The 21,237-nt window shown below is 46.4% G+C and overlaps 1 protein-coding gene across 4 annotated transcripts in view; it reads right to left on the bottom strand.

Annotated features, from left to right (window-relative positions):
- PDE1C (phosphodiesterase 1C) overlaps positions 1–21,237 on the bottom strand; it is a 1,357,122-nt gene that overhangs the window by 237,304 nt on the left and 1,098,581 nt on the right. For all 4 annotated transcript variants that reach the window (XM_068236575.1, XM_068236577.1, XM_068236578.1 and 1 more), the window contains one exon: positions 7,819–7,900. In XM_068236575.1, the coding sequence (XP_068092676.1) occupies positions 7,819–7,900 (82 nt within the window). The remainder of the gene's footprint in view (positions 1–7,818; positions 7,901–21,237) is intronic.

Raw genomic sequence — 21,237 nt, forward strand, 5'->3', positions numbered from 1 at the left:
AACTCCCACCACTGAATGGTCACAGTCAGCCTCTGCATCTGTATAGCAGAGGCTGAGAACACGAAAATTTTGCCTTTAAAACAAGAAATTTCGGCAAACAGTGATGCAATCAAAATGGCCACTGGGAAATCCCTGATCGCTGGAGGCCACACTAGAGTGGCGAAACCAGTGATTTTTCACATAGATGGTGGGTCACTTACCGAGAGAAGAGCTCTGTGTGCCGCTGCTGGTCTGGTCTCCTGCATTGCATTGTCCAATTACGCTCTCACAGGAAGTACTGCGAGAGCGTGATTGGACAGTGTCAGTGCAGAATACCAGACCAGCGGCACACAGAGCTATCGCTCTCGGTAAGCCGTTCCGCTGGCTGGCTGGAATTCTGGAGGTGGGGGGGGAGTGTGCGCAAGGGGGGGCCCTAGGTGAGGGAGGGGAGGCTTCCCCCTCTCCCCGCCGCTATGTGCCCACTTTCCCACCTTCCTGCGCTGTGCCCCCCTCTATTCTCTTAGGAGGTCCCGTGCACCTGCCGATCCTGCAGAACTCCTGGGGATGAATGGCTGTAGACAGCCTCTGCAATCTGTATTGCATAAGCTAGAAACACGAAAATTGTTTGCTAAAACAAGATTTTTCGGCAAACAGTGTCATAAACAAAATGGCTGCTGGGCAATCTCCGTTCCCCGGAGGCCACCTCAGAGTGTCAGAATATGCGTTATTTCACATGAATGGGTGGGTCCAGGGGATTAGGGCACCTCCTGCTCTGGTCACCTGGACCCACCATCTATGTGAAAAATCACTGGTTTCGCCACTCTAGTGTGGCCTCCAGCGATCGGGGATTTCCCAGTGGCTATTTTGATTGCATCACTGTTTGCCAAAATGTCTTGTTTTAAAGGCAACATTTTCGTGTTCTCAGCCTCTGCTATACAGATGCAGAGGCTGACTGTGACCATTCAGTGGTGGGAGTTCGTCAGTGTGGGAGGGAGGTGGGATGTCATAAGAGGATACTGGTGTGGGACCACTCCTGAGGTTACTGGCGTGAGATTATCGCAAGGTAAGTATCCCTGGTTAATGTAGAACAATAAAGGACTTTTTTCGTTGTCGTGTTTTTATTTCTTTTTTTTTAACTCTGCTAAAATGGGTAAGGGGTACTGTGTACCCCTATACTCATTTATCCTGGGGAGGGGGCGGCTTCCGGGGTCCGCTTGTTAAAGGGGAACCCCGGACGGCACCATGAACCCCCCAGGACATCGGCGGCCCCCACCTCCTCCTGGGGCACCGGAGGTGGGGAAGAGCCCCTTGTCCATGGATTGGACAAGGGCTCTGGAGGAGAGGGGGAGGTTGGCCGCCCCTCTCCTCCAGAGCCCCCCCATACCATGGACCATGCGGGCTGGTATAGCTCAGGGTGCAAAGCCCCACGTGGCCGGGACTCCGCATTCTGGCTATCCCAGCCTGCATGGGGACAAGGGGTTAATGAGGCTTGGGAGGGGGGACCCCACGCTGTCTGTTTTCATGAAATGTATACAATATATATACAGAACTCGGAATGCAGTAACCTATTCTGCAGCAGTGTCATTTTACACAGTTTAAAAAACATTTTTCTTATGAAACTTTGAAATCGATTTGCTCAAAAACTATAAGCTCTTTTCAAAACATTTTTTTACCATGTTCCTACTCATCTGCTTAATAAACATGGCAAATTTGGTAATCATAGCATGTACGGGGCTTTACAATTAACCGCAGAAGTTAACACTATTTAATTCAATAGAAATGCACTCAGAACACGAAAATTCGGAACACGAAACTCGGTTTTCGCATGGGGTACTCGAAATTTCGACGAAATCGGAATTCAGTAGTTCTGCTACCCATGGTGGAGCATGACTGTCTTTCTGTAGTCAGGGGAGGCTGGGAAATGGCTGGCAGTCAAAAACTGGCCAGATCTAAGTGATTCTAGGAATGTGCTAGGGTTTTTTTTCAAGTTAATGATCAATAGGATGTAGGCTTTGAAGCCACTATCTGAACTCCTCATAGTGATCAATTGCTGATGATAAGATCAGGTATTTAGAAGGTTAGCATGAGTGAAGAGGTGTGTGCCCATAGTATCCGGAAAAGAGCAACTACATGCATAATTGTGGCTGCATACCAGATTTGTTGGCTTGCACATTGAAATGCACAGTATTAGTGTGTAGTCTGAAACCTAAATTGCTCATGCTCACCAACATGAGTGGTTGATGGTCTTCAGCTTACCACCTGTCCTGTCCTTTCACTTGATTTTGATTGCGACTTTCTGTCCTGACCTAATTGCTCCTGACTTCCCGTGCAGCTTCTGACCAAATTAATCAGGTTAACCTTTATGCCAATTGTTTGAACTCTACCCCCAGTTTGTCTGATATTGTTCCTCTGGATCAGTGGTCCTCAAACTAAGGCCCGCGGGCCGAATGTGGCCCCCTGAGGCTCTTTCACTGCCACCCCCAAACACAAAATCTTTAACTTATAGATGCTGTCCACTGTACCTTTTAAATATCGGCTTCCTGCATATAGAATAGCAGTGCTGGCATCACCCATCCACATACTGTAGCAGCCAGCGAGCAGTAATTCGATAGTTTCCAACCCAATTCCGCATCAGGTGACACTGCTGTCCAACTGGACAGCAGGTTGTCACCTGGGTATGCTTCACTGTCTGGTGCACAAAGACGTTCTTCGGGTGCCACATGACTGAATGGCTGCTGGTGGGAGTTCTCCTCCGGGCATGACTGGCGGGGAATCAATACCTAGATTCATTGTAATGTTATCAACATCATTTTATGTGTGTTCCGGCCCCCCAGCAGTCTGAAGTACGTTGACCCGGCCCTTGACCGAAAAAAGTTTGGGGACCTCTGCTCTGGATTCTGGCCTATGTGACATTGAGCCTCTGTTTTTTGTCTCTCAGATCCACCACCTGTGATAGGTGCTTTGGTAAAGGTCAGGTCACTTATTAAGCTCCACACCTTAATGAGATTTATGCCAACACAGCTTTTCTTGTCACAAGTGAACAGAGGTGCCAAAAGGATAAAAATTGTTAAAATTCTTAAAAATGTTTGGAAGGCAGCGGTGGACTTGCCATCCTCAAAGCAGACCCAAAGCTGTTGATTATTGGCAAGACAAATTTATTCACATACTCCAAGTTAAACAGGCAACCCGTTTCGCAGGTATATTCCTGCTTCCTCAGGCAATACAAAAGGAGGAGTATCACACAGCATGAAGTCTAGTATACACCTAGCACCTCTGAGGTGGAGTATGTGAATAATTTTTTCTTGCCAATAATCGACAGCTTTGTGTCTGCTTTGAGGACGGCAAGTCCACCACTGCCTCCTAAACATTTTTAAGAATTTAAACAATTTTTATCCTTTTGGCGCCTCTGTTCACTTTTCTACAATACCAGTGTCCACCCAGGGTGGAGGGGTGACTATACCCTTATTTCCTGATATACAGAGAGCGACATCTTAGTCCTGAGCGGGGACGGGCTTAATCTCCCTGCCTGCATTTACAGTGGTTGCCTGCATGGTAACCCTGGTTTGTGAGTATAATTACTTACTTCTTAATATTCTCACCCTATTCCAATACATATTACACTATATTGGGCTCCCGGTTTCACCCCCTTGTTTTTCTTGTCACAGCACCTTGTTTTGTTTTAACACAACTTTTCTTGACAATAGTTTCTTTAACCTACCAAACAAACCTCCACTGCTAAATCCAATCACTGTCTCCTTAAAGGACCACTGTCGCAAAAATCTTAAAATTAGTAAGAGTAAAATGAGCCATAAATTACTTTTCTCCTATAGTGCTGTCATTTACAGTAAGTAGTAGAAATTTGACAGAGCTGACAGGTTTTAGGCTAATCCATCCCTCCTTTGGGGATTCTCGGCATGACCTTTATTTTTTATAAAGACATTCCCTGAAAAAGATTTATACAAAGATGCTGGCCAGCCTCTCTGCTCACTTTTTTGGCAGTTGAACTGAGCAAATGCCATTCCCTAAGTGCTTTTCAAAATAAAGAAATCCCTGAGAATTCCCCATGAGGAGATGGGCTATTCCAAAACCTGTCGGTAAGGTTGGATTTCTACTACTTACTGTAAGTTACAGCAACATAGGAGAAAAGTAATGTATGGGTCATTTTAATCTAGGAGAAATGCACTTATTGTCTGCATATGTTTACATATATTTTAATTTTTTTTTGGCAGTGGTCCTTTAATCAACCTCTACACATCAGCACTCAATAAGATCTAAGTGCTAGGCTTTTGGTTAGTGTTACAGCCAGCTTAGGGTTTTAGGGTTAGTGTAGGTTTGCAAAGTACAGTTTGATAGAGCAGGTCAGTTAGGAAAGGCGTAACAATGGGTCATCGAAGACATTTGAAACCCACTTTGACAGATATCTTTTATCTGATTCTAAAGAGACCAGTGCAAACACCCACAGACATTGAGAGGACACACAGACGTTAGGGCTTAGACATTTAGATCCGGATCATTGTTGGCAATGAAGGGGAAGGATTTTATAGACTTTATTGGGGCCACTTCTGCCCTAAACTTGCCAAAGAGAGACTTTGCTGCAGAAATGTGCATATCATAAAATAATCATAAAATAATGATAGAGAGAGACACATAGTCAGGGCCGGAGCCACCATATGGGCAAAGGGGGCAATTGCCGAGGGCCCCAGAATCTATAGGAACCCCCAAGTGTCCCTCATCACATCACTAATTGATGTGCCCCCATGGCAGAGGTCCCATCCCCGTGCCCCCCCCCCTAGTGTTATGAGGACAGTGCATGACATGCAGCACACACACACCTGCTCCGAGTTCCAAGTGCTGCAGGTCTGTCTCCTCTGTAGTGTAGCTGTCCTGCACTTCTGGCCACTTTGTTTGGGCTCTAGTGCCCGATCCAAGAAGCACGAAGGGCAGAACAATAACATAGCCTCCCACTGTCTCCATAGCACTGGGGGAAGGGGGGTGGACACCGTTAGGGGCTCATCTGCAGATGACACACAACTGTATCTGTCCTTCAAGCCTGGCACCCAAGACCCATCAGCATCCATAAATGCGTGTCTAGTGGATTTACAAAATTGGATGAACACCAGCTGGCTGAGGCTGAACTCTGACAAAACAGAGGTGTTGGTGGTAGGTGGTCCACACATGATGGATAAAGTTCAAAACGCTCACCACCTCAAACTAGCAATTGGGGGAGATACTGTACAGTATAAAGACTCTGTGCGAAACCTTGGGGTGATCCTGGATGGAAATCTAAAACTCAAACAGCAGATATCAACTGTCATCAAGTCTTCCTTCTTCCATCTAAGAAATATAGCGAAAATCAAACACCTTATCCCAGCTGAAGACCTACCTGTCCTGGTTCATGCATTTGTATCCTCCCGCATAGACTACTGCAACGCCCCGTTCATCGGATCTACAGATAAGGTTCTGCGCCCCTTACAGCTAGTACAGAATGCTGCAGCCAGACTCCTAGCCAATGCCCCCCGCAGCTCACACATCACCCCAGTACTGCAAACTCTTCACTGGTTGCCAGTAAAATGGAGAACCAATTTTAAGATCTGCCTGCTGACATTCAAGGCTCTACACCACATGGGACCCAAATACATAGCGGATCTATTGGAACTTTATGCCCCTCCACGCACCCTCCGCTCTGCCAACAAGATGAAGCTGGTTATTCCCAGGATACACTTAACATTTGGTGCTCGGGCCTTTTCCTATGCAGCCCCTACTCTATGGAACTCACTTCCACAAGCAGTACGAGAGGCTCCTTCTCTGGACAGCTTAAAAAAAACTAAAAACTCACCTCTTTTCCCTAGCCTTTGAGACTGCATAATGCAGGGTCACAGCGCTTTGAGTCCCCAGGGAGAAAAGCGCTATATAAATATTATTGTTATTGTTGTTATCTGGCTACAATACTGGGTGGAGGGGAGTTTGTTAGGGGCACATCTGGCTACAATACTGGGGTTTTGTTAGGGGCACATCTGGCTACAATACTTGCGTGAGTCATTGGGGGCACATATGGCTATAGTACTGTGGGTTCGATAGGAGCACATCTGGCTAAAATTCTTGGGTGAGTCATTAGGAGCACATCTGGCTACAATGCTGGGGGGGGGGGGGTCGTTAGGGAACAAGGGGCACATCTAACTATTATAATGGGGAGAGGGAGAGGGGCACACCTCTGGGTATTTAACTAGGGGGAGGGAAGTGTTGGGGCACATCTGGCTACTATACTGAGGGAAAAAGAGGGGAACACATCTGGCTACAAAACTGGGGGGGGGGGATCATTGGGTACACATGTGACAACTATACTGGGGAGGGTGGCCAGTGCTACCATAGGAGAAACCTGAGCAATTGTTTCCGGGCCCCCAGCGCAGCTAAGTGTGAATTTGCTGCTGGGGGTGGGTGTTAGGGGGCCCCAGGTTACTTTTGTCCCGGGGCCCTATCGTAGCTAGAACCGGCCCTGCACCTATTGAATTGCTGGAGATACTTGCCTCCGCTGGTTAAAGATTTTACATATTACTCAAAAGTATACAAGGCGTATACAAGACTTGATTCTATACGAGTGGACCAATTTGATTTGAATTATGTCACAAAAGCGTATATAGAGACTATAACTATATCTTACAACGTGGGATGTGTATTGAGATTTGTTTTACAGCAACCCAGAGAGGGGAGAGACACTGAAGGTTGAATGATACTGTAACTTATTAGAAGACAATGAGCCCAAAAACTTAGTAGGAATAGTACCGTATTTTGTGGACTATAAGAAGCTCCTGACTATAAGACACACCTGGGTTTAGAGGACAAAAACGAAGGAAAAATAATTATACTAAGTCTGGTGCGTCTATGGTACCAGGGCGTCTTATGGACCTTCCCACTCAACTTTTGTATGTATTGTGGCTGTTATGCCGCACTGCAACGCACCATTGCTACCGTAGCCTTAAGGCTACATTTACACTAGTCAGCAAATTACACTGTTTTCCAGAACGGACCACAATGGACAAATGGACATGTTGATGGATCCTAAGTTAAATAACAACTATAAAAGTTACCTAAAATTCTAGATGTCACATATATTTCCAGTAATTACTAGCAAATAGCAATGCAAAGGCTTTTTTTCATCTTTTCTTGTTTTATATGAAGACAATTACATTTACAGAGAACAGTTCTCACTGTGGGAATTACTATGGAGGACTGTGCCCAGCACATCCAGCATACAGAATCAATCTTCACTGACTCCAATACTGTGACTGGAATCTGTTCAGAATGAAAGCAGAAATATAGCTTCAAATGTGTGTGAATATTCATCAGCTGAAGATCTGTCCGTGTGCCTGATCCTGTCTGTGTGTCTCTACCTGCTGTACAGTGTAAAGTAATCATTTTACAGCCAGGTTACAGTCTAAGTCTGCCCCACCAATGCTGACAAAAAGTGTTAAAAAAACAGCTTGGTAAACATGGCTTTTTCTTCACACAGGCTGTGCTGAGAGAGCTCTGAAAAGCATTTTGTTGTTGCTGGGTAAAATTTCCATAGGTATATGAGGTTTACAGAAAAACAGTTTCTTTGATAGTTGTGATAGTTGCTCTTTAACTATAGGATCTATTGAAACATGTTCTTAGATGGCCAATGTTGTCCGCTGCAATGACGGAATGCAAAATTGTGTCCTGCACAACTTTTTGGAATACCTATGACAAGGTGGCTGCTAAAGAAATACCCACAGAAGACAGTACTGTGAGTGAACAAAGGCATGTAAGGTTGCAGTACCAGAGGAATAAATAGGATTTTATAAACAAATAATATATTCTTACCTATTTGGGATTGAGCAACCATGGTTGAATTGCGATCACACAGTGGAGAAAATGGAAGGCCAAGCTCTGCTTCTTTGTCACCCTGAAGATGAAAGTATAAGTCACAAAAAATAAAGTAGCATATACTGACCAGATAACTAAAACATTTTACTTTATTGCCATTTTAGGGGTCATCGGGGCTGGGTGCTGGACGGGAGGTATATTTTTCTGTTATTTGGACTGTGTTCCCTTTAAAAACAAGATGTGTGCCTAGAAAAGGAGTCCGGGTATTGTTTGGCAGCAAGCCAGCTGCTGCCTTTGTTGTTTCTTTTCCAGGGCTGGACTCCTGGAATGGGAAGGAAGGAAGGGCGGGCCATTCCGCCCAGGTACACCCTAGTTTTCTGTGGAGCAGAAGCAAGCTCTACCAAAAATGTGCATATCAGGAAGCAGGTGACATGCAGTAAGGGTGGAGTTGATGTGGAGGAGCGTGTGTGCTGCTGAGCTCCTGACAAGTCTGTTTGGAGACATTGCTGGAAGCCAAACCATACTTTGGACTGCTGTTTGTATGGCTTTTGGCTTAAGGAAATGATCTGTTTTGAATAAGCTGGAATGTTGCTACTGCTTTGGACTACAAAGCTGAAGTAAGCTTGCCATTTATTTTCCACTTTATGCTAGACAGAGTAAAGCTGTTTATGTTACTGCTGCAAATAAATGGATACATTTGTTTTATACAACTGTGTACTGTGTGCTGGCTGCGACCCTTCTAGACTTCACAATATAAATAAAAGGTCTTACATTTCAGCTTATTTTATACACAGTTGTAAAACAGTACTATGGGGTATACAGTACACAAGGAAAACAAGAAAAATAATAATTTTGCATTAAAAATCCATAATGCAGTTGGAGATGGCAAGAAGCATAATATAATCTAGTGGGAGATAGCTGGAACCATCATTTTTGGCATAATGAGACATTGTACCCGTGCCACTAGAGCATGTCAAATTTATGTTTATAATGTTTTAATGTTTGTTAGCAAACCTAACACAACTTTGGGCAAAATTAACCAAGCATAAAATGAAAATGTATAATTAAGAGCTATTTTCAGGAAAAACTGCATGCCTAAATAATCAGTATCTCAAGATATTCTGATGTCAAAGTGAAAGCAAATGAGTTGAGCTCCTCCACCAGTGCTGAAAGAACCACCATGCTAGCCACAATGACTGTTATGGGTCCTAGGGACGGTGACGGGCCTGTTAGCCAAGGCATTCCCAGAGCTCTGTCTGCTCTCCAACATCCATGCCGATCCTCACTGCTCACTACCCCTTTAGTAACGGATGCATTCACCTGTATGGAACCAGCAGTATATTTAGAGATACAGAGACACTCCTCTAGCAGATCTCTACAGTCATCACTAAAGACATTAAAGGACCACTATCGCGAATCATTTCATTTTCAATTAACTCACAGTAGATATATCATGTATACAAAAGCTTTACTGTGTCCTTTTTTTAATTTTTTGTCCTGGCCCTTTTATTTACCATATATCACTGTAGCCTGTGTCTGTCAGTCCCTGAAGTAACGCTGACGGGCTTTTGTAACTAAAAAGTAATAGCAGGGGGAGCCTTGTCAGGTATTGAAAAATACAAAAACCTGTTGGTTTAGCCCTGTTCTCCCTAATAACTGTCAAAACTGTACAATGCGGGCTCACCTGCTGCCCGTCTTCCCCTTCATTAGCATACCCGAGAAGGACCCCTGCACTCAGGCAGCCCGCAGGCATTGAGGGAGGCAGCTCTCCCTCCATCCATTCCCTGCGGGTCTGCCCTCCTGAGTAATGAACTGCTTTGTAATGAGCTGGTTCATGCAGTGTAAAGAACCGATTTGTAATGAGCCGGTTCTCCTCTCCATTCAGGCAGCTCATTACAAAGTGGTTCTTTACACCACATGAATGGAGGGGAGAACCGGCTCATTACAAAGCGGTTCTTTACACTGCATGAACCGGCTCATTACAAAGCGGATAATTACTCTGGAGGGCAGATCCGCAGGGAATAGATGGAGAGAGAGTGGTTCACTGTGCTGGCAGCTGCCTCCCTCTACGCCAGCGGGCTGCCTGAGTGCAGGGGTCCTTCTCGGGTATGCTAATGAAAGGGAAGTCGGGCAGCAGGTGAGCCTGCATTGTACAGTTTTGACAGTTATTAGGGAGAGCAGGGCTAAACCAACAGTTTTTTTTTTCAATACCTGACAAGGCTTCCCCTGCTATTACTTTTTAGTTACAAAAGTCCATCAGCGTTACTTCAGGGGCTGACGGACACAGGCTACAATAATATATGGTAAATAAAATGGCCAGGACAAACAATTAAAAAAGGACACAGTAAGGCTTCTGTATACATGATATATCTACTGTGAGTTAATTGAAAATGAAATGATTCGCGATAGTGGTCCTTTAATGTCTTTAGTGATGACTGTAGAGATGAAATGATTTGCTATAGTGATTTGGGAGCTAGTCTACTTTAGGGGACCCACCGTAAATCCCCATAGAGAATTGGAGCTGTGCTGAAAACGGAACAAATTTTCCGCTTTCAGCTCTTTTAAACCCCACAAGCTATATATCTTTGGAAAGGTTAGAATCTGCTCTAACGAATTATGCTACTTTCGGTGAGCAAAAGGTGCAACTCACCATGTAGGAAGCGCCGTCGGCCATCTTACTTCTGTGCTGCTCATATTTTTCTCCCTCCTCATTGGAGGGATTGTTAGCTGGGGGCGTGCCAGAAACTGCTCTCCCTTCTCCCCGGACAAGACCAACGCAGAACTAGCTACTGACGTTTTTGTTTTTTTTTCTCTCTGGCACGCCCCCAGCTAACAATCCCTCCAATGAGGAGGGAGAACAATATGAGCCAGCACAGATGTAAGATGGCCGACGGAGCCGCGATTGTGGCCTTTCGGCGCCTCGTTCACGGTGAGTTTCAGTTTCTTCTCACCGAAAGTGGCATCATTCGTTAGAGCAGATTCTGAGCTTTCCATACATGTATAACTTGTGGGGGTTTAAAAGAGCTGAAAGTGGAAATTTGTTCCGTTTTCAGCACAGCTCCAATTCTCTATGGGGATTTACGGTGGGTCCCCTAAAGTAGACTAGCTCCGTGATTTGCTTTCAGCGCTGCGTAATATGTTGGTGCTTTATAAATACAATAAATAAATAAAATAAAATAGTGGTCCTTTAACCTTCTGCCGCCCGCGTCACGCCAGTAGGCGTGGCCGCGGCGGCAGCCCCAGGACCGCCTAACGCCAATTGGCGTAAAGTCCTGGGGCTCTATTTTGCATGAGATCGCGCGCATGGTGCGCACGCATCTCATGCACGGAGGGCGGAGCTCCGCCCCGCCTTCAGTCTCCGAGCGGCTATATATCTGAATCTCACATTGTATACTGTAGAGTTCAGAGGAGTGAACTCAGCTGTCATTATAAGGCTGTGGGCAATCCAGAAGCAGCAGGTATTGCGGTATGGGTGGATGCCCAAGAATTAGTAAATTAAGCACAGATGGCAGTTCCTATTTATGACCTGCTAAAACTGCCACAGTATTATAAAAAGGAATCACATCATGCACCCATCAGGGCTTTCACCCCTGCCAATTACTTGATTAAATGCCCACATGACTTAGGCTACATGGGGCAGATATTTAGGTTTGTTTGTTGCAGACTGTGAGGTTCTGCATACTTACTGTGCCTGAACAAGATGTACTGTCAACAATATATAGTGCATGCTAAAGTAAGTGAACACTCCTAAGGACAGGAACGGCTACCATACATCCAAGGAAGGCAGCAGGCATGGCATGCACGTCCCGAGGTAGTGACCAAAAATAACAATACAGGAGGACTTTCGAGGCCCTGCTGTATATGACACTGATCAACTTTACTACCTGTAACGAGAATCTGTTATGGAGGGCAAGTCTGCCATTGTGAACACTGCTAATGGCCGGGGAATCAGGGTTCAATTCCGGTCCGGAGTTGGAGCCTGAAAAACAGCTACCACCACACATCCAAGAAAGGCAGCAGGCATGGCATGCACGTCCCGAGGTAGTGACCAAAAATAACAATACAGGAGGACTTTTGAGGCCCTGCTGTATATAAGATGAATCAACTTTAAATCCTTTAACGAGAATCTGTTATGGAGGGCAAGTCTGCCATCCATTCAAGTGAAAGGTATGCACTGACTGCCAGGTATAATACAATGTGCAGTCAAAGATACAGTGAAAGGCATGCAGTGTCTGCAAACAGCTGTTCGTGTTGTGACGGCCGTGCTGGACTGGTGCGCACCATGACGAGAGTGCAGGTGATGGGGGTTTTCCAGCCCATATGGTCGCTGGCCTGAGATAGCTGAGTGACTCTGTTCAGCTGATCAAATTTGGTCTGTCCACAATGAAGCAACAACTTTATTATCGTGAGTGTGCCACCCCCCCCCCCCCCCCCCCGAGACAGTCATATTGCCGTCGGCCATTGCTTCATTGTGATACGCAAGCCCCTTCACCGTGGCAAGGTAATGATCAGGAAGGGGAATTGGCACATGTACATGCCTTTTGTTTTGTTGTTGCAGCTGCAGTGCAGCCAGAAAAATTAGGCAGGCATATATACGAACAAGAAAAATTATTATAGCGGCCGCTGCTAGCAGTGGCCTTAAAAATTCAGTTATCTGCCTGGAGTTCTGGACCCTGTTGGTGGTGGCGGAGAAGGCTGTCAAGCGGCCTGCGGGCAGAGATGCTGTGTGGGGAGTGACTTAGTCTTGGGGCAGGCAGCCAGTCACACGGCGTGCAGGCAGAGATGCTGTGTGCGGGGACTGACTTAGTCTTCGGGCGGGCAGTAGCCCTCTGGGATCCATGCCTCATTCATTTTGATAAAGGTGAGGTACTGAACACTTTTGTAACTTAGGCGACTTCTCTTCTCAGTGACAATGCCTCCAGCTGCGCTGAAGGTCCTTTCTGACAGGACGCTTGAGGCAGGGCAAGACAGAAGTTGGATGGCAAATTGGGACAGCTCTGGCCACAGGTCAAGCCTGCGCACCCAGTAGTCCAAGGGTTAATCGCTGCTCACAGTGTCTACATCCACACTTAAGGCCTGCCGGTCCAGGCGTTGGTGGAGGGTGGATCGGGAAGGGCTAAGGCAAGGCGTTAAACTAACGAATGTCTGCATGTCCGACATCACCATGAGATAGCTAGAGCGCCCTGTCCTTGCCTGTGTGGACATGGGAGAAGGATTACTGGCAGTGGTACCTTTATCGCGTTGTGCTGTGACATCACCCGTAAACACATTGTAAAGCATAGTTGCCAGCTTGTTTTGAATGTGCTGCATCCTTTCTGCCTTCTGGTGAGTTGGTAACATGTGCCTATACCGAGGGTCTAGTAGCGTGGCCACCCAGTACAGCTCATTCCCCTTGAGTTTTTTTATACAGGGGTCCCTCAACAGGCTGGACAGCATGAAAGATGCCTTCTGTACAAAGTTGGATCCAGAAGTACTATCCATCTCCTCTTGCTCTTCCTCAGTGATGTCAGGTAAGTCCTCCTTCTCCCCGCAGCCACGAACAATACCACGGAAACGTCGAGCAGCACAAGCCCCCTGCGACGCCTGCTGCAGTTGTTCTTCTGCCGCCGCCTCCTCCTCCTCCAAAGAAACACATTCCTCATCATCCGAGTCTGACTCCTCTTCCCCACACAACTCTTACTCCCCTCTCTGTTCTGCCGCAGGTGTTGAAGAAACATCTGATTCTGATGAAAATTGCTCCCACAACTGTTCCTGCCGTAACTGTTCCTGTTCACGCTCCTCCACAGCTTGATCCACCACTCTACGCTCCAGGAAGTAAATGTACGGGATCAAGTCACTGATGGTGCCTTCACTGTGACTCACCAGGTTGGTCACCTCCTCAAACTGCCGCATGAGCCTGCATGCATTTCGCATCAGTGTCCAGTAGTTGGGCCGGAACATCCCCATCTCCCCAGAATGTGTCCTTCTACTGAAATTGTACAGGTACTGGGTGACGGCTTTCTCTTGCTTTAGCAGGTGAGAGAACATGACCAGGGTCGAATGCCAATGAGTCGGGCTATCACATATCAAGCATCTCACCGGCAAGTTGTTTCTCCGCTGAATGTCTGCAAAGCGTGCCATGGCCGTGTAAGACTGCCTGAAATGCCCACACAACTTCCTGGCCTGCTTCAGGACGTCCTCTAAGCCTGGGTTCTTTGACACAAATCTTTGAATGACTAGATTCAGCACATGTGCCATGCAGGATACATGTGTCAGCTTTCCCAAATTCAATGCGGAAATGAGATTGCTGCTGTTGTCACACACCATATTGCCGATCTCCAGCTGGTGCGGGGTCAGCCACTGATCCACCTGTTTGTTAAGAGCAGCCAGGAGAGCTGCTCCAGTGTGACTCTCCGCTTTGAGGCAAGACATGTCTAAGATGGCATGACACCGTCGTACGTGGCATGAAGCATAGGCCCTGGGGAGCTGGGGCTGTGTAGCTGGAGAGGAGATCGCAGCACCAGTAGAGCTGAACTGCCACTCAGCCAAGGAGGAGGAGGACGACGACAGCAAAGAGGATGTAGCAGGAGGAGAGGAGGTAGCAGCAGGCCTGCCTGCAAGCTGTGGAGGCGTCACAAGTTGGTCCGCTGCACAGCCACGTACTCCCTGCTTGCCATCGGTCACCAGGTTGACCCAATGGGCTGTGTAAGTTATGTACTTGCCCTGACTGTGCTTGGCAGACCAGGCATCCGTGGTCAAGTGGACCCTTGACCCAACGCTGTGTGCCAGAGATGACACCACTTGCCTCTCAACTTTACGATACAGTTTGAGTATCGCCTTTTTAGAGAAATTATTGTGGCCTGGTATCTTCCACTGTGGTGTCCCAATGGCCACAGATTTACGGAAGGCCTCAGAGTCCACCAGCTGGTATGGTAAAAGCTGGCGAGCTAACAGTTCCGCCACGCCAGCTGTCAGATGCCAGGCAAGGGGGTGACTGGCAGAAATTGGCTTCTTCCACTCAAATTTCCTTCACGGACACCTGGCTGCTGTGGGCAGAGGAGCAGGAACCGCTCAAGGGCAGAGGTGGCGTGGAGGAGGGTGGTTGTGAAGGTGCAAGGGAGAAAGCGGCTGAAGATGTTGCACCTAAAGGAGGAAGAGGAGAAGGAGGGTGGCCTTTCTTTTGTGTGCTGCTTTTGCTCAGGTGCTCTTCCCATTGCAGTTTGTGCTTTTTCTCCACGTGCCTTTGTAAGGCACTTGTCCCTACGTGAGTGTTGGCATTTCCACGGCTCAATTTGTGGCGGCAGAGAGAACAGATGGCATTGCTCTGATCTGAGGCAGACACATTAAAAAATTTCCAAACCGCTGAGCCCCCATGGGGTGATCATACTATGGTGGCATCAGCATCTGACGTTGAAGGGCGTGTTGGCTGGCTGTACATAGGTGGTGATACATGGCGCCAGACACTGCAACCAGCTGTTTCAGATGATGAGCTCCCCCTGCTTCTTTCAGGAACTCATCTCCTCCTACTCCTCTCTGACTCCCCCTCTGAACTGTCCCCTTGGTCATCTTGTCTCTTAGGAACCTATGTGGCATCCAAATCATCATAATCATCCTGCCCAGCTTCGCTTGCCTCAGACACCTCCAAATATGCACCAACAGCAGGTACTTCATCATTCTCCTCCTCACACGTTACGTCCATAGTGTCGCGGCCTAACTTAGACATATGAAGTGGTGTAACTTGCTTAGCGCCTTCATCTGGTTGTAACAATAATGGCTGTGAATCAGTTAATTCCCCACCAATTAACTTGTTCAAAGTGTCAAATGCAGCGGATGTGGTGCTTGTAGTAGCGCTGGTGGCTGCAGAAGATGAGGTGATCTGTGTTAAATAGTCAACCACGTCCTGACAATCTTGGGAGTTGATGGGACGTGCCTTCTTCTGAGCACTGTACTTTGGGCCAGGGCCGCACGTAATCACATCAACACGACCTCACACAGACCTGCCGGGTGGCCTTTCTCAGGGTCTCCCTCTACCTCTGCCTCTACCTGTTTTGTCCATTGTGTCCATATTGTGGAGGGGGATGAAGTGAAAGGTATGCATTGACTTGACTAATACAATGTGCAGTCACACAGGGGCAGTTAACAGGTATGCACGGAGTGGTATATCACACTGCGTGCACTCACGTAGGTAGGTGGGTGCACTGAACACAACAGGTAGGTATATGCAGTGATGAGGTGGGTGCACTGAACACAACAGGTAGGTATATGCAGTGATGGGTATTACAATATGCACCTGTCACACACAGACAGGTAGCGGACAGGCACAGTGACACAGCGTGCGCTCAACTCACGTAGGTAGGTGGGTGCACTGTGATCAACAGGTAGGTAGGTATATGCAGTAATGCATATTACAATGTGCACCTGTCACACACACAGGTAGTCACTGAATGTGCGGGGCCTTGCAGAGGCACACACACAGTATGAATTATCAAGGCTGTCTATGAAACACAAGTGTCAGTGGGACACACAGAAAGAAAAAAGATTAGCTCTCAAAAGATCTGTTGTGGGGTGCTATTTTAACAATAAGAATCAGCAAGGAGCAAGCTAAGAAGCCTACAAGAGCTTAACTAATCTTTCCCTATGAGAGTCTGCAGCAGCAGCTGTCCCTTCTCTATTTACTGCAGGCACACGAGTGAGTAAAATGGCTGGCAATGCCTGCCTTTTATAAGGGGGGAGTGGCTCCAGGAGGGAGTGTAGCCTGATGGGCTACAATGTGCCTGCTGAATGTGATGTAGAGGGTCAAAGTTGACCCTAATGGTGCAATATGGTGGTGAACCGAACTTCCGGAAAAGTTTGCGGTTCTCCACGATCGCGAACCTCCGGAAGTTCGCCGGGAGACGTTCGCCGGCGAACCGTTCGGGCCATCTCTATCAGCCATACAGAGCCCCCTGATGATCAGTTTCATAAAAGGAAAAGAACATGGGAAAGGGGGTATCAGCTACTGATTGAGATGAAGTTCAATCCTTGGTTACAGTTTCTCTTTAAATCTCCTGCCAGAGCTCCCTCTTGTTGTATTGTTTTAGCTTCCTATTCATTGTCTGGCCTGTTTCTGCCTTTAGCTAGGTCTGCCCTGTGACATTTATGTCCTTCACAACAACAGTTATGCCACATTACATGCCAAATATTCTTAGCAATAACTATGTCATATAGTTAACAATACAGAGGAATTTATCATGCAGAAAAATCTCCTATGTTAGTTTTGATTGACCCTTTTCCTGTAAAGAGATAGAATGCTTACATTGCACAGGGAGCAGACATTATAATGCAAACCCTGGCATTGACTATAGTGCTGGTATGTGGAAGAAAGCTTTGTGCTGAATATAGACTGGCCTAAAGTCACAGCTAGGATTTGTTCAAATGTAAAAGTTTGAAAGATTAATAAGGAAAAATAAGTATATATTATGCATGTGTATACTATCTGCAAAAGATGTTCATTATGGAGTTCTGTTCATTTTATGAGTTGGCAGCCATGTTTTTCATGTGTTACAGGTAATCTGAAGTGAAAATTCCCTTCAGGATTCATACATACTGCACCTATGTAGAAGCAAGGCTCTGGTTACCATAGAGAACATGTGTCAAACTCCAGGCCTGGAGGACCCGATCCATGCCAGTGTTTAGGATGGACTGAGAAAGAAAGGAATGTGTTCTACCTGATGGACCACACCTTTCCTGATTCAGACCTATCAATTTATTTGAGCTGTGTAAAAAATGTGTGAGGATCTCGGCCCTCGTAGGACCGGTTTGACATACCTGCCATAGAGCCTTCCCAACCTTCAGTCCAGCCTGGCGAGTGTGCACTGTCCCCAGTTGAAGCTATTTGGCCTGCAAAGTTGTATAGCTCTTCAGGCAGCTTTCAGAACTACTTGTGCCCCAACTAGATCAGTAGACAAGTGCATCTGTACGGAGTCTGAGCTCACAGATGTAGAGCATAGATGCGCTCATCTTCTGAATTTTTCAGGGTCGCAAGTAGTTTGGAAGGCTATCCAACGAGTGATGAAGACCTAGAAGAACAAGTAACTTCAACCTGGGACAGCACAGGGACGACAGAATGGATCGAGGTCTGGGAAGGCTCTATGGTAGCTAGAGACTTACCTCTGCATAATTATATATGAAACCTGAAGTGAACTGTTCACTTCAGGTGTGCTTTACATGTTTGAAATTAATTTATTATTAAGATTCCATTATCCTAATTCAATTTTGGCATCATTATTATTATTCAGCATTCAGCATTTTAATAATGACCTGTGGTGCGTAAAACAGTGTTTTATGCACCACATTTTACTGTACATTATTTAAAACATTTTGTTATGTACTTGGAATGGATGGAGTTTATGTACACTGTTTATGTCTATCTCTTGTGTGCAGGCCTGGATTTACATCACAGGAGCCTGTAGGCACAGATGTCCTGGCACCCTGACTTTGCCCTCCATGAACCTACAAGTGTACTCAGGGCCGGGACGACACAGAGGCCCGAGAGGCTCGGGCCTCTGAGTGGCAGGTCATCAGGTCAGGATGGGGCGCTTTCAAAGGCATTTCATTCCACAGGCAGACTATTAAAAAAAAAATTCCCCTGTCCTGAGAGACAAAAGTAAGGGAGGGAGAGAAAAAGCTATCTGCACAGTAGTTGTAAAGACTGCATCTGATAAGGAGTTATGCATAGTTTTGTAAGGTTAGATTGGTAGACAGTTCCTAGTACACTAGTAAGGGCGCCCAGCTGGTCTGAAAGTATGTTTACTGGTAGGTTATCAGAGGCACCAGCAGAATAAAATTAATATAACATTGTTAAAAATTGCCGGGAGGGAAAGTGGTAGACTTCCCCTCAATAATTAGACACCAAGGTCTGTCATCAAATCAAATGAATACATTTATTCAATAGTACCCCAAAATCTGCCACGCGTTTTGTGGGAACAGATCCACTTCTTCTCCTCAGAGGTGCTAAATTCACTAAATTCACTGCACATTGATTGCTGTGTTTGTTGTCCCCGTTTTATTGTCTGAAGAAGTGGGTCTGTTCCCACGAAACGCGTTGCAGATTTTCGGGTACTATTGAATAAATGTATTCGTTTGATTTGATGACAGACCTTGGTGTCTAATTATTGAGGGGAAGTCCACCACTTTCCCTCCCGGCAATTTTTAACAATTTTATATTAATTTTATTCTGCTGGCGCCTCTGATCACCTACCAGTATACTTGAGTCCACTCCAGGTGGAGGGGTGACCCTACCCCATTGTTTCTGATCTACAGAGAGCGACTTCTTAATCCTGAGTGAGGACAGGTCTAATCTCCTCACCTGCCTATACAGTGGTTGCCTGAGCGGTAACCCATGTTTGTGAGTATAATCGTCTCACTTATTCATTTCCCTTCGTATCTCTGACATACTACACCATATTGGGCTCTCGGTTTCTCTCTTTTCTACTGAAAGTATGTTTGTTTTTTCAACTTCTGTCAATGATTTCATCCAGCTTCTCTCCCAGGATGGAGTCATAAAAGCCAGCCCAGTGAAGTGTGTGTGTGTGTGTGTGTGTGTGTGTGTGTGTGTGTGTGTGTGTGTGTGTGTGTGTGTGTGTGTGTGTGTGTGTTGCATCCTAAACTGCGCTAAAGCCTTCTCTACTTCTCCCTAACCCCCCTCCACTCCCAGTACTGATAAGGACTTGGACTTACAGGAATGACACTGCACAAGGTCCTAATGCTGTCATGCTAGAGTAAAGGTAGCAATACATCTAGCAATGATAGATAGATTCCACCAAGAGACAAATCTCTCTGTGATCGAATCTGATCAGAGATAGATCTGTCAGCTGCCCATACACCACAGGCCGATTCCTGGAAAATCAATACGGAATTGGGCGGGCCCCCTGCATCTGCTGCATCCATCACCACCCCCTAGTGTATAAGTGAACCCCCCATTTGTGTATTTATACATAACCTGTCCTGTGTTGCCCACCGTGCTGTGCCCATTCGTCTTCCACTTCCTGCTCCTCCATTTGCACTTCACACGCTTCTGGCATTTAGCACACGTGACATCACACATGTGTCACATATTATGGTGGCATGTGAGCCACAAATAAAACAGGAAGAAGCTAAAGATGTATGGGGCACTGCGCAGTGAACGATACAGAACAGGTAATATATAAATGCACAAATGGGGGTATAGATGGCCTGAACGGTTCGCCGGCGAACGTCCGGTGGTTCGCGATCGCGGAGAACCGCAAACTTTTCCGTAAGTTCGGTTCGCCCCCATAATTATTATTATTATTATTTAGTATTTATATAGCGCCGACATATTACGCAGCGCTGTACAGTGTATATACATATATTGTCTTGTCACTAACTGTCCCTCAAAGGAGCTCACAATCTAATCCCTACCATTGCCATATGTCTATATTATGTAGTGTAAGTACTGTAGTCTAGGGCCAATTTTTTTTTAGGGGGAGCCAATTAACTTATCTGTATGTTTTTGGAATGTGGGAGGAAACCGGAGTGCCCGGAGGAAACCCACGCAGACACGGAGAGAACATACAAACTCTTTGCAGATAGTGCCCTGGCTGGGATTCGAACCAGGGAATCACAGTCAGCAGGCACATTGTAGTCAATTAGGCTACACTCCCTCCTGGAGCAACTGCCCCCCTTATGAAAGGCAGGTACCGCCGGCCATTATACTCACTCGTGTGCCTGCAGTAAATAGAGAAGGGACAGCTGCTGCTGCAGATTCTCATAGGGAAAGATTAGTTAGGCTCTTGTAGCCTTGTTAGCTTGCTCCTTGCTGATTCTTATTAGCTCTTTTGAGAGCTAATCTTGTTCTTGTGATCTATTTTTTTTCTGTGTGTCCCACTGACACTTGTGTTGCATAGACACCCTGTTTGTGACAGGTGCACATTGCAATACCCAGTACTGCATATACCTACCTACCTGTTGTTCACAGTGCACCCACCTACCAACGTGAGTTGAGCGCACGCAGTGTCACTGTGCCTGTCCGCTACCTGTCTGTGTGTGACAGGTGCACATTGTAATACCCATTACTGCATATACCTACATACCTGTTGTTCACAGTGCACCCACCTACTTGCATGAGTTGAGCGCACGCAGTGTCACTGTGCCTGTCCGTTACCTGTCTGTGACAGGTGCACATTGTAATACCTATCACTGCATATACCTACCTGTTGTGTTCAGTGCACCCACCTCATCACTGCATATACCTACTTGTTGTGTTCAGTGCACCCACCTACCTATGTGAGTGCACGCAGTGTGATATACCACTCCGTGCATACCTGTTAACTGCACCTGTGTGACTGCACATTGTATTATTCAAGTCAGTGCATACCTTTAACTTCATCCCCCCGATATGGACACAACGGACAAAACAGGCAGAGGTAGAGGCAGACC

This window comes from Hyperolius riggenbachi, chromosome 5 (assembly GCF_040937935.1).
Source record: "Hyperolius riggenbachi isolate aHypRig1 chromosome 5, aHypRig1.pri, whole genome shotgun sequence".
Lineage (NCBI taxonomy): Eukaryota > Metazoa > Chordata > Amphibia > Anura > Hyperoliidae > Hyperolius > Hyperolius riggenbachi.